Below are 14,847 nucleotides of genomic sequence, written 5' to 3' on the forward strand. Positions count from 1 at the left end.
GCAATGTGCAGTATATCTGCACAATATCCAAGCTGTCACAACCCAGATATATGCATTTCATTATAAATAACCTGATTAACTTCGTCAGTTACTTTTAGCTTTCAAACTAAATAACTTGAAAACACTGAAACCTCTTGTTTTGCACCACAAAATATTCTTGAAATGAAGAAAACGAGAGAGCGAGACAGTTATGCATTATTTAGATGTCTTTCAAGAGGAGACAAACAGGCGGGTTCTTACCTGTGGGGTCAAATTCATGCGAGGGGGGGACTGACGCCTTGTCGCTTTTGGGCTTTTTGTCTGGGGGATGGTCCTTGCTGAGAATACTTCCTGTCCTGTGCGCACACACACACAAAAACGGGAAAAAGGGTCACCATCACCGCCACATCATGCTATTCTTATCCAGCAGCACACAAAAACTAGACAGGAAATTTGGATCCACTTACAAAAGGTCACACTCATGCCCCATGTCCAAAAACAGGCCCAGAAAGAGCAGACAAAACATTTCTGACCAACACAATGCAAACTAGTGTTCACTGTGAATTCACCAATTACAAGAGCGCGATCATGTTGATGGGTCAGGATGGTTGTGTAGTCATGTATAAGTGAATTCTGAGTTTAGCTTTAATATGGTACTTTAAATGGGTTACATTTATAGATGGCACTTCCCAGAGTGGGTTTTAACATATTGTCCTGGTAAATTGAGAAAATAAATTTGTACTGTGCATTTATTTTAATTAAAAAGTATTTTTTGGTCTCTATGACTGCAATTATTTAGCTGTTTTGCACACTTGTAACAAACTGAAGATCGTAGTTAGTTGGTTTAGTTGTGTTTGATAAGGGCTGGAGCTGAACTTTGCAGGAAAATCTTCAAAAAATAACGTCAATTTTTTTGCGTTCTCTCACACATGTTTTGCGCTCCACGAGAAACTTTGCATTCACTCACATAATGTTTGCGTTCCCCCATGAAACTTTTGAGTTCTTTGCGAGTGAACACAAAGTTTCTCGTGGGAACGCAAACGTTGCGAGAAAACGCAAAAGCATTTAAAACTATATTTTTTCCGCCACAAAGTCCCTTGAGGGGCTCCATATTAATTAAAACATTTGGGGTCCGTAAGATTTTTTTTTTTTAAAGAAATGAATACTTTATTCCACAAGAACAGTTTATAATGTTACAGAAGACTTCTATTTCAAATAAATGCTGGTCTTTTGAACTTTCTATACATCAAAGAATGCAAAAAAAAAAAACTTTTAAAAATATGTAAGAATAGAAAAGTTATTTTAAATTGTAATTCACAATATTACTGTTTTACTGTATTGTTGAACAAATAAATGTAGCCCTGGTGAGCATAAGACACTTCTTTTAAAAACATTTTAAAAATCATATCGTCCCCAAACTTCTTAGATACAAATTATGATAAACCCCAATCTTAGATACAAATTATGATAAATTTTTCTAAAAAAAGAAATTACAAAAAATTTTGGTTGAAGATGATCAGGGGCCAGTTGCATAAACTTAGCCACTATAGTGATTTAAAATAAAAAATAAAGGTTATTTATTAGCATAGGTGGTTCCATGAAAAGAAACTTTATAATTCTCAGAACCGTTCCATTGCACAAAAGGTTCTTTATAGTGGAAAAAGGTTAGATAATTAAAGATAATTAAAATGCTCTTTTACAAGAAGAAAAAAATGGTTCTTTTATGAACTGTTGACTGAAAAATTGTTTGGGGAACCAAAAAAAAAAGTTCTTGCTTCAAAAACTCCCTTTTGGAACCTTTTTTAAGAGAGTATGTTAAGACTTTCTTAAAGGGATAGTTCACCCAAAAATGAAAATTCTGTCATCATTTACTCACCCTCAAGTTGTTCCAAACCTTTATAAGTTTATTACTTCTGTTGAACAAAAAAGATATTTTGAAAAATGTCGATAACCAGACAGTTGACGTAAGCCATTTACTTCCACAGTATTTTTTCTTTCCTACTCGAAATGGAAGTCAATGGATGCTGACAACTGTCTGGTTACCAACATTCATACAGAAACAGAAACTCATACAGGTTTGGAACAACATGAAGGTGAGCAAGGAATGACAAAATTTTCATTATTGTGTGAACGATCCCTTTAAGAAGTAGTTTGGCCAACTAGCAGTTAACAAATAGGTAATCAGTTGTACTTTTCTAATTCAAATTGGACCGATCTACCTTTTTACGTAACTGACTTTAAAAAGTTAGAACCAGAAAATATTTCAGATTACTAATTTTTAAGACTAGTCTAAGCAGTTTATGCAACCGGCCGCAGATTATGATTCTTGATTTTAAATATGTTGTAATTCCTAGAAATTGGTGAGTTTTGCAATTTTTTAATTTGCATTTGATGAGTGTACGCTTTGGATTTTTTAATTTGCATTTGATGAGTGTACGCTTTGGATCCTGCTCACAAGCAAATAAGCAAGCTTAAATGAACAACTGGATTTTTATTAACTATAATAAAAGGGCAAAGATGAATAAATACTGTAACAAATGGATTGTTCGTTGTTAGTTCATGTTGCATTAACTAATGTTAACAAATGAGACCGCCTGAACGTGTTACCGTCTGAGTTAATGCTGTCAATCTGAGCGTTTTATTTCCATACTGTGTCACTGTGCTCATATCAGCGTCAGCATCAGTGTTGTGTCTACCCTCAACCTGCCCATATCTGCTGTCTGCAGAAAACCGGCATTAGCTGTCTGTCTGGCTGCCGTGCTTCTCTCTGGGACTATGAGGGCGTTTCACTAGGAAAGAGCAACAGGAAGGAGGAACGGCACTCACCTGCTCGCTTTTTTGGGAAACCTGGAAGACAAAGAACGTATATTTAAAAAAAAAAAGGGTAATAGAAGTTTAACAATAGCAATTTGTTTTTCAAAAGTGGTACAACTACCATTTCAAAGGTCGGTGAGATCTATTTAATGTCAGTAAGATCGGTTAGACATTTTTTAATGAAATAAAAGTCTCCAAGGCTGCATTTATTTCATCAAAAATACAGTAAAACAGTAGCATTGTTAAATATTATTACAGTTTAAAATAAGTTTTCCATTTTAATATATTTTTAAATCTGATTTATTCCTGTGATGGTAAAGCTGAATTTTCAGCATCATTACTCCAGTGACATGATCCTTCAGAAGTCCTTCTAATATGCTAATTTAACGAAGCATTTCTTATTTATTATCAATGTTGTAAACAGTTGTGCTGTAATTTTATTCAGGATTTTTTAGATTAATAGAAAATAGAAATTTGTAATAGAACTACATAACCAATTACTATTTACTGATATTCTAGTAAGATATAATCACAGGTAAACAGTACAGTGGAATCTCTACTGGTGGACATACTGCCTCAGCAAACACCACTAATGGCCGTTTCCAGACATATCCAAACCAGCCCACTGAGTTCATGCATTATTATTTTTCTGTCTTGTTTTCTTTGGATCATTACATCATTATTTTTGCAGTTCTGTCTCAATTTTCTCTCCTTTATGTCACCGTTATGTTGTAACTGCCTATATGTGTGCACTGCACTGCTATTGGTGGTGTTGCATAATGAATTTATGTTTGACTTTCCATCACCCTAAACTTTCCCCTGCCGGTCATGCAGCCCATAATCTGTTTAGTGTGTATTGCAAATGGCTTCATGTAATGTACAAGGATCAGATTCAGCTGTAAGTATTCCCTTCGGTTCCTGACCTTACCTCTGTCACACTTTAGTCTGCTATGAAAAAGCACAAGAATAAAGGCTCATCCTCTAAATAATAAAGGATACAGATTGTAAATGCTAAACAGCAAAAAGTACCCTTTATACTCATTAGCTGCAACACGCTGGTCATTCTAAAACCAAGTAGTCGATTCGTGAGGTTGACTTGTTTTACGGGTTTTCAAACTTTATGATACAAAGGACCTCTAAATAAAATGATCAGCTATCAACTGAGGGATGCTTGAGTGGAAATAAATAAATAACTGGTATAGTTATTGCACTAAAGCCAAAGCAAATTATTAAAATATTATACATTATTAAATATTATATGTGTGTGTGTGTGTGTTTGTGTGTGTGTGTGTGTGTGTGTGTGTGTGTGTAGTTTGGTGTATGTGTATATATATATATATATACACACACACACACACACACACACACACACACACACACACACACACCGGTATATGGATTTTATTTCTTGCTGCTAAAAACTGAGGCTCTCAAGAGAATCAAATAATTGTGATTCATCTAATGATTTATAACCAGTATTTAGAAAGCAGCATGAAAGAGTAATATCATCAAATGTGGTAAATGCGATAACTTAAGGTGTTAACTAAATGTTAAATGCAATATAATAGCATTAACTTTGATATAGGTCTGCTCAATTTGGGGAAATATTCTACTATAATTATAAAAAAAAATCTAATTAATTTTTTTTTTAAGCTCCAAGTTAGCTGTGTTTTTTTTTTTTTGCAGAGCTGCACAAACTGTTTGAAAATATTGTTTCCAGCAAAAAAACACCAAAATACCCATTCATAACCTTTTTAAGCACCGCTACAATCATGCACATTCAGACAGAATGGTTGCTTCATCACATCTTGTACTTTTTTTGGAACGTCCCACCACGAGCGTTTATTTAAGGCGTCATGTAAAGGTAAAATGTGTCTGTTGTTAAGTAAATGGTCTTAAGTAAATGCCCCATAATGAATCCAAACAAATATAAAGTCTCATTCAAGAACAATTCACTGACTAGTTAATTTCAAAAGTATGTAGTTTTGTACTTCAATTCAAAAAGCAGCCTGAACATGTTAAGCTGGTGTGACCTGGTTTTTCCAGCAGGGATTTCTGCCCTTAACCACAGAGCGGAAAAGACATTGGTTGTGTACAGTAAGACTTTCAGCTAACACAAGTTTGCATGTTTCCACCGACATCAGATCCTCCATTCTCATGAGTCACATGTATTTTTGAATTTGTGCGTCATCCTTAAACATGGCAGAGTACTGAGATAGATCACAGAGATCAACTCTGCAGCCGAACACGCAAGAGCCGCCGTATCTCATCAGCGACCGGACCTCTCTTTGGGAAGGAGCCTCTTTACAGAAATAGCTCAGACATCTTGTCCTCCCTCCCTCTCAGCTCCTTCCGCGGGTGTTTTTTGTTTTTGCTGCTGTTCCTTCCCCTCCACAATGGAGCTCCGCACGGGAACAATAGCCTTCACGTCAGAGCCGGCCCACTACACAGCAGCCCTGTGGGCCTGATTCCCGGAAACAGAAAGGGCTTCTGGCAGGGTCCCCTGTTTCCTGAATGTGTGAATGACGGAGGGAGGGGGAAGGGGGCATTTGGGGTGGCTAAGAGTGAAGGCAGGGAGCAGGACTGGGTCAAAATAAAAATTCTCAGGGCTTTGCTCCCTCACGTCTCCTACTTCTCTCTCTTTTCCAAGGCACCGCACTCTCTTTCTCTGTAAAACTGTCTTTAAGCTTTCAGTGGTCAAAACTTACAGCTAAAACATTCTCAAGCGCTGCCGATCCAGGCCACAACAATCAAAGCGGAGATAAACTGAGAACATCAATCCTCAAGGAAATCAAGCAGAGTTAATGATAAGTGAAATTGAAAAAAATTTGGACTCGAGAGAAAAGAGTTTGAAAATCTGATTTACTCTGGCCTCTTTTTTTTTTCGGAAAAAAAGAGGGGAAAAACTGTAATTATCTTGTAAGCTTTTGTGGAAACAGGAAAAGCCTCATAATCCAGTTCACAAGAGATTAGAGAGAGGAAAAGAGAGAATTAATGTCATGGCACTTTGGTTACTTTTCTTACTGACCTGTCTGAGCGATTCAGACTGAAGCACAAACTGAATCAAACCAACTGTTTTGTTAACTTGTTTCACTATAAAAGAACCGATCCGAAAAAGTGATTCACTCGTGTTTGGGCATTGCTGGTTCTGAATCTAAACAGTTATAAGAAAAATAACACATGATTGATGAAAAAATGGCTGACTTGGTAATCTCTTTTAGTCATTTTTTTACTTGCATCCAGCAAAAAAAACTCTGATGTAGACCACATGAAAAAATACTATTAAAAATTATATTTGTTGGTATCGACAAACAACAGAGATTTCACAACAGAGAGTCCACTGAAGAGATTTCTACAGAGTCATGAATGTGGCAGGGCTGTGTGCAGAAGCTGAGATCACAGAGACGCATGTCATAATAAACACCAATTATCATTAACATAATATTCAATGACAATTATCAGAGAATAACTTAAATTTGGTCTCTCTCACACATAGTTATCAAATCACTTAAAGACGCGATGTAACAGAAGTAGCGACAAATTATTTTTTATGTATGTTAACATGCAATTCACCAGTTGTTGATTGGATGGAGGCAGATCTAAATGAGAGCTTGAAGACAATTGTAAGAAAGGTTTGTTATAAGAATTGGAGAAGTCCGGCATGCGTCGCTAGAAAAAAGTCTGCCATTTCACCGGAAAAACAAAAAAGGAAACATTACTATCAGTTCATGCATTCGAACCCATGAACTTGGTGTGGATAGTGCCATTGTTTGAACAACTGGAATGCTGAACACATGAAAGGATGAATTGTTCGCAATAAGATCATACATATGCATTTAGGAAATAGGGTCAGTTTCCATTTCGTGCCAACTTTAAGTTCTGGAATATACAGCCCAACTATTTTAATGGTGCTTTTTTCTGTTCTTGGAAGGCAGTCAACTCTCAGTGTATGGAAAAAAGCAGCTTGGACATTCTGGAAGTGTCAATAAATGATGACAGAGTACATTTTTGTGTTAACTATACCTGTAACACTGTTCAGTGCAAGTTACTCCTGTCATAAAACCATTTCAGATTAACAAACAATGGAACTACATGGATTTTATCAAAACATCATCAATTAGACTATTAATGATGTCATTTCAGTCAAAAAAGAGATGGTTCCCAGGCCACGTCTCTCAAAGACAACATCAGCCTGCTGATTTACAAGCAGCAGCGTTAATGACTCTACAATAGCAATAGATCTGTAATATGATGCCATTGTAACAGAGGGATTAATGATTATGCTAAGCTGCTCAGAGAACATTTAGCACCTCATTTTTCCTGCATTTGATGGCCAACAGCAGCCTGGATTAAAGAGCCATTTGTGGGTTTTTGGTTGTAGTTGAAAAGATTTGAGCGTCTTTGCCTCACTGAGCTGTTAAGCTTACTAGTGCGAGACTGGACTTTAACCAAATACGATGTATACATTTGTTTATTTTCTTTGTTGTTTCCATCCATTTTGTGTGTACCACTTATCTTGAATCCTATTGGCAGGCAAGTCTTAAAATATGTATGATCACAGCAGAACATGCCTCAAGCCTGATAGTAACAGCGGCCACAACTTCTGTCCTATTGCCCCCTTTCACTCTCTCAAAGTGCTTGAAGGATGGGGTCTCATCTCCAGCGCAACCTCTCCTTCTGCCCCAATAAACCCGATGAGAGCGACAGAACGAGTGTGCTCGGGGACGCACATTTCTTCACGCTAGACTGTCTCTTCACGTTTTATTATGATTAGGATGGGCTGGTGGGGGCAGGAGAGAGGAACATACATTCGTTGAAACTTGAGGGAATCCTGTTCTCTCAATTCCCCAGAAGATCCAAACACAACAGTACAGTACAAACGTGAACCTGCAATATACACACAGGGGAAAAAACAACCCCAGCAACACAAACAGAGCTGCCATGATCAGGAAATTTGGTGCTGATGATGAATTGTCATACTTCTACTATTAATAATTAATTTTCATAATATTTGTATGAGTATAATCTCATGCAGAACAGTTTTTTTTTCAGAACAGTCTTTATAATAATAATAATAATATAAAATAATATAAAGATTTGAAAATAATTTACACAGATGTTTTGGGACAAACAATGTCCGTGTGTACAGTCAATTATTGGCTTAATAAATGTTTATTTATTGCTTATTAATTTGCAAGATTCTCTATATCAGGGGTTCTTCAAACTTTTTAAATGGCAAGGCACCCTAAAAAATCACATTTTGAGGCCCCTTTATTAGGCTTTAATATATAATACAATTTATGAAAAAAAATAAGCATTTTGCTAAATATGTTCAAGAAACGTAAATATGCTAAAAAATAAATAAACTTCTAAACATCCCTAAAACCCACACACAAATCTATTTAAACTGACATTAATCCTGATTTGCCTCACATCATTCTCTTTAGGAAACCTGTAAACCGTAGTCACCGGCTCTAACACTATAGCAACACTAACTCTATAGCGGTTGACCAGAACACTGCAATTATTCTCATTTACTAGGTTACAATCAAATGACTTTCTCCGTACATTTCGTGTCTGTCCTCTGCGCGCCATTTTATTGTTTCTGTGCTGCGCGACATCAGAAGTGCTCAGTGGCACATGTACGGAGCTTAGAGGGAACATAGGTTACAAGCTCCAATATGACTGGCTGACGCAAAAACCAACTGTGGTTGTTGTTTAATATGTCTGCTTCCTGTCTTTAGTGGGTGGAGCTTGACCAATATGCTGCAGAGTGGATGAGATTTCATGAAGATAATTAAAAGTCTATGCAGCACTAGGCTATTCAACCTTTAAATGAAAGTGATTCCAAAATAGTTTGTTTAACTTAAACATGAAAAACTCTCGTTCTCTTTTGATTCTGCTCTGAAGCAGCTCAGATGATTATAGAATTTCATAAACTTACAATGGACAAGAGAACGTATAATAGGCAGGCATGATACTGACTGTTTGTGAATGCAGATATGCGTTCACAACAGATGTTTGAGAACTGAACTGTGATTAAAGGGAGACTCCAGTGCTTTTTCTGTCTAGTTTCTTTGTTGCCATTGTCAACAACACATGCAAATGCCGCCGTCTGTGACTAAAACATGTACAAAGAAACAGACTTTAAACAATAGCAAAGATATTTTGAATAAACACAATGGACAGCCCATGGGTGAAGCTGAGATAATACATTTCAAGAAACCTTACAGGAATTTCTAACTGCAGAAAACTAAATGTTCTGTGTGAAGACAGACACGAGTGTAAAGCTGAATATGTCGCAGCACTTCAACATCCTCAAGGTTTAAATAAGAAGAATGAGAATAAATCAAACACCACAAACTTAATCACAGAGCATAATTATTCAATTAAAGTTTCATAAAGTCTCGTTCTTAGCAAAAGTCTGAACAATCAAAGCTCCCAAAATAACTCACACAGATTCAATTTGCTGTATAGCTATCAAATCAAATCAGGCATGCAAACTCACAAAGGGTTAAAAAAAAGACAATTACAGATCTGAGGAAATACTTACATTTACAAATAAGTACATTTTGGTTATTTTCGTATGCATTTATATTTTTTTATAATATTTAAGTTAATAATAATCAAGATTTAAGGTTATATTTGAAATATAACAATAAATACATTCAGAAACAGGATTGCCAGCCTCACTAGCCAAACTAGTCAAACACTTCAGGTCTACACGAATCACATAGATGAACAAAAAATGTGCTTTTCAAAACGAAATGAGCCTTTAAACCCCTGGTGTCCAATTCTGGAAAATTCATTGTCATTCAATTTTCAAGCTGGTGGCTATATTATAAATGATCTTTTTTTACATAATTAATTGAATATGATTCAAACATGTTTTATTTGTACACGTTGACAAAGCTGACATGTCTGAGCAGTCGAGTTGGGTATGGAGAACCAGAGTTATTTTAGAACCGTTCCAAATTTCCATGAACTGTGAATTCAAAAAGACACGCATTTCGATTCCGCTTATTGCTTCCTGTGTGCGGATTTTAATGTGACCATTCGAGCGCAAGAAGACGCAAAATAACTAAATTCGGCAGCATTCTCTGTGCTAAGCACACATCCAAAGCGTGTGAACAAAAATAAGCCTCTCATATAGTGCGCAAATACTGAACTGAGTTCTCTTTCGCATCTTATTGTGCTTGAATGGACAATTACACACAAAAATAATGTCAAAATATCCTTGTAAGAGTCAGTTTTGTCTTAAGTGAACGTAAACAGGTAAGAAAGAAAACGCATACAGTATATTGGATCTGTGCATTCGGTCTTAATGACAGCAGCCTAATAAATCTGTTGCCGTCTGTTTTTATGTTAATCAATGAACAAAAGAAAAAGAAAATCACTCACCGATCTTAACTTTTATGGATTAATCTACATTGTATGTATAAAAAGAAACTATGCAGTGTTATTTTACATTTAATTACATTTCTGAACCTGAACTTTGTTCAGTTGTATTTATTTGTGCTATTGCTAATTTGTTCTTATTACTGACTGTTTACTTTTCTTCTAATGTAATGTATGAAATACAGATGCAACCGAATGAAAATTCTGGATACACTTGGCCGAAAATCAAAACTTGAATTATTAATTTCTTAAATATGTTTTTTTTTTTTGTATATTAATATTTGACTTTAATAAATTAAATAATTTTTATGGAATCTGAATTTAAAAAATACGAGCCAATGAAATTAAATAACACTTTTATTTAAAGTAACACACCAAAATTGGACAGAAAAGAGAAAAATGTATTAAAATATATTAATTACCAATAAATTATTCTTAAGTCAGTTATATGCAACAATCAGATTTAACAGATTAAATTAATTATCAAAATATTATTGTTTATAACACTGATTGATATAAGTGATCACCCGGATTTAGACCTGTATTTATATAAAGCGTTCACAAGCAAATTTGCTTTATGTAGTTCCCCGGCGTCATAATCAGGCACATTTAAATGTCAGGAAACATGATTCCTGGCTGCATGTCAATACTTGTTATTGTAATTGAAACTAATAATCATTCGCTTTACTCGTGTTTTCTCAGTTTCCCCCATTAAATCCAGTCATGCAGCAGCTCTTTTACCACTTTGTCTGGCGGGAAAGTGACGTTAATGGATACTCTCTATAGACATCGTTGACGCTTTCATTGAGTGCTTACACAGATACAAAAAGGAGCATCTGTAAGCAAGCATCTATTAGCGGATCCCTAATATATCCGCTGATAGACACCCGTTTCAAACTAGGGCTGCAGCTATCGATTCTTTTTGTAATCGATTAATCTAGCACTTAATCGATCGATTAATTGAGTAATCGGATTTTTTTTTTCGTGTGTGTTTTATTAACAGAATAGTTATATTAAACTTGTGTCTATTTCAGTTAAAGCTGTTATAAGTTATATACTATAAATTATATAGTATGCAAGTTATAAAGCTATCTCATATGTGAATTTTCCTTTAAGATGTTATTATATAACCACTCTAAGCATCTAAGCATATTTGTGTATTTTGGTAGTTTAACGCTGAAGAAGAGCTGTAACGTGACTTCTTGTTGTACACGCAGTAAAAGCTGACGCACTTTTTGTTCCGTGCGTTTTAACTGAAAAATGAGTACTCCGAATCTTTATTAAAAACCAACAGGCTGGGGACTTTCATTTTTTGTTGTTGTTTGTAACTATTTGGCAGACGTGAAATACAAACCATGTGCAAAGCAAAGACTGCAATACAATATTTGTTCCTCCATCACGTCCCGGTGTGTACAGTGAATGCATGCTGAAATTATTGTTGCGTGGCTACATAAAAGTTTAAGCACATGTGATGCATTGCTGCAATTGGTCTGACTGGCGTGTGTGTGTGTGTGTGTGTGTGTGTGTGTGTGTGTGTGTGTGTGTGTGTGTGTGTGTGTGTAGGGATTCTTTTTTTAGGCTATACTCTCTTGCAATTGAACCTGATAGTTACGTTTACTACTTAAAAATGTCATCAAAGCTAAAAATCATATCTAGTCAAACCGCATCACAACATCGCTACAAATACAGTATGGGATTAAAATCAGCGAACATCAATAGGCTTAGACTACGTTACCTTGTTTCAGCGAGTTAAGTGTATTAAGTGAATTAAGTGTGTAATAATCCCACACTTTAGACAATTTCTGCCATTTATTTACATATTTATTCTCCGCCATCGCGCCAACTAAATTCAAAATATATGCTTCCTGAACAGGTCCGTCTGAATAAACGGTCCGTGGGAAACAATCAAATCCCAGCGCCGCGCGTTTAGTGCGCGTCATAGGAATTTAACGAGGCTTCAAGGCAGAGTTTTTGCCTCGAGGAATTTTTGTAATCGAGTAACTCGAGGAATCGTTTCAGCCTTATTTCAAACACTCTCGTGTGTATCTGTGTAAGCGGTTGGTGAAGAGCGTCAAAGATGTCTATTTACAACATGTTTTTGAAGCGTTGATCATTGTAACCAATTACAGACAAATATTTTGAGCACGTGAACACAATGGCCAATCAGAGACGTATGTTGAGTGCGTGAACACAATGGCCAATCAGAGGTGTTTAAGAATCCATTCAACAGCGCTCAAAATGCTAGAGGGAAATGGTGGAATCATCACATTTTAAAATGTCAGTACCGAAGTCGGTACTTTTGACACTACTTCGAAGTTGTGCATCTTCGAAATCAACCAGCGAATGGCTCACCTATGATTGACTCCGCATATTAAACTGCAAACAGCATTTTAATGCATTTTAACATAAAAAAATTCACAAGTCTAATGGCAGGTCAGGGGTCAAAGGTCAAATAATCTGGTAGAACACAAGCCGAGGCAAACAGCTGATTCCCCAGCAGCTGAACTGAGCTGCCCATCGGCTGCATAGCAGTGCAGTCCCAGACATGAGATTCTGCCTCCAGACAACAGCGTTTCTACTCTGCTCACGAACCCACTTCACTCACACTTTAATCATTTCAAAAACGAGTGCAAAAATGGCTCCGGGGCTCTAAAACAAACATGATTTACACTTCATAAGCTACAGTCTGGTCACAGCGGTGTGAGAGAGATTGATAAGGTTGTGTGAGTGTAGAAAGCTCAAGAGTTCATGAAAGATGCGGCAGTTTCCAATCCCTTCGAGCCTCAATCAATTCCACAACTGACGGTGTAAATGCATGAAACACGCTTGGCATGAGTCAAGACTTGCTCTGTGTGCCACTCTGCATGTCAGCCCGAGGCTACTGTTAGTCATTGAAAACTAATGACATTAACGTATACTAAGACAATATCATGTCATTTAAATCATTACTGGCAAGTAAGCTATATAATTGAGGCCAGACGTAATAATAGTCAAAGAATTTCTATGCGTCTAGAAGCTGGTTGTTCAGCTTTTTACAACTGAAATGCATTGGAGCAAATCCTCATTGGAGCATTTTAAAATATGCAGAAACGATCACGCAACTACCTGTAGCAAAATAAAAACACTTTAGGTCTTAACTAATCTATTTATCTATTGTTAAACTAAATCCTTTTGATGTCATTTGATATAAATTAATATTAGAGGTGCAACGGTTTTAAATTTCTCACGGTTTGGTTATCATCACAGTTTTAGGGTCACAATTTCTTTACGGTTTCGGCATATGCTATGTTCAGGGAAAAAAGTAAAATATAAATAAAGAAAATAAGAACAAATAATCAAACTACAAGCAACAGCACAAATAAATACAACAGAGCAAAGATATAAACTAACAGTCCAACAGTAATTTCCAGGTACCGAAACTGGATAAAGTAATCAAATGTAAAATAGTATTGCATATAATCTTGACTGTATAAATGAAACAAAGATTAATCATTATGAAAGATGCAAAAGGTGATTCTCTTATTTTTGTTATGCTGGTTGAAAGTCTATCCTGATAGCAATCACTATGTTAAGCGATCTAAATGTATTTTTTTATAATATTGTGTGTGAAAGGCATAGGACCATAAAATGTTATCATTGCATTGCATTCAGTCCAAATAAAATGATACCACTGTTCCCTGTCAGTCAACATGTGTTTGCATTCCACTGTGTTATCGATATGTCCTGAAATTATGTCAGGGCGATATGGCCAAAAAAATCATATCTCTGTATTTTTTGGTTAAATGGCGATATACGATATATATCTCTGTACTTTCTACGTTTTTCTATTTGGATAAAGAAAATCTGTATTTTTTTTTATTTTTATTATTTCACATCCTGCTCAATGATATCCAAACGATGTTGAGATTGATGGATATGGAAACAAACAGTGAATATAATGTAGGCTGTGTAATCTATTATGTGCAAAAAGGGTGGTTAAAATCACATTACATTCTAACATTGTAACATTACAATCTAAAAACAAAAATAATGCTTTTTAAATGCTCTAAAAATGAAAATAAAAACAAAAGCACAAACTAATTATATTAGCCTGCATTTGATTACCCCATTATAATGGTCACTTTCATAAATTTATACTTGTAGGTTTAAAATTCCACATATTGTACATTTATTGTCTCCAACAACAAATATTTTAGCAATATGTATATTTTAGTCAGAATTATTGTGCTGAATTTAGTCAGAATCTGTTTGGCACGCATTAACGGAAGCTTGAATTTTAGCGGAGATTCACTTGCAGAAGCTCGTCCTCTCCTGACAGTGAAATGGACATATTTGTTTGACTGTCTAACATTTACCGATGGAGAATATACCTGTGAAATGTAAGTTAAGCGCTGAGGAAAGTACTACATCTCATACGCATTAAACAAGTATTGTTTAAAAGAATGTATCTGTCAGTCAGCAACAGTATCTGTCAGAGCATCTGACAGGGCAAGCTGCTTTAAACTTGTTAACTATCTTACCAGTTATTTTGAAGCGCTTAATAAGCTTGTGTCATGTTTAGGACAAATTGTAGTATGTTCTTTCACTGCAGGAGTTCACACTGCGTCCTCCGCTATTTTTCAGAAGAGCTCGTATCAAACTACTGTATCGCTATTA

At 35.8% G+C, this 14,847-nt stretch overlaps 1 protein-coding gene across 3 annotated transcripts in view; it reads right to left on the minus strand.

The window, feature by feature from the left end:
* Positions 1 to 14,847, minus strand: part of arhgef12b (Rho guanine nucleotide exchange factor (GEF) 12b) — a 99,275-nt gene that overhangs the window by 48,128 nt on the left and 36,300 nt on the right. For 2 of the 3 annotated variants that reach the window (XM_077206523.1, XM_077206525.1), the window contains exons 2-3: positions 2,806 to 2,826; positions 241 to 335 (exon numbers count right to left, since the gene is read on the minus strand). In XM_077206523.1, coding sequence (XP_077062638.1) covers positions 241 to 335; positions 2,806 to 2,826 — 116 coding nt within the window. The remainder of the gene's footprint in view (positions 1 to 240; positions 336 to 2,805; positions 2,827 to 14,847) is intronic. The other variant, XM_077206524.1, reaches the window with a different exon arrangement.

This window comes from Siphateles boraxobius, unplaced genomic scaffold, assembly GCF_051911475.1.
Source record: "Siphateles boraxobius isolate OS27281-9 unplaced genomic scaffold, OSU_SipBor_1 56, whole genome shotgun sequence".
Lineage (NCBI taxonomy): Eukaryota > Metazoa > Chordata > Actinopteri > Cypriniformes > Leuciscidae > Siphateles > Siphateles boraxobius.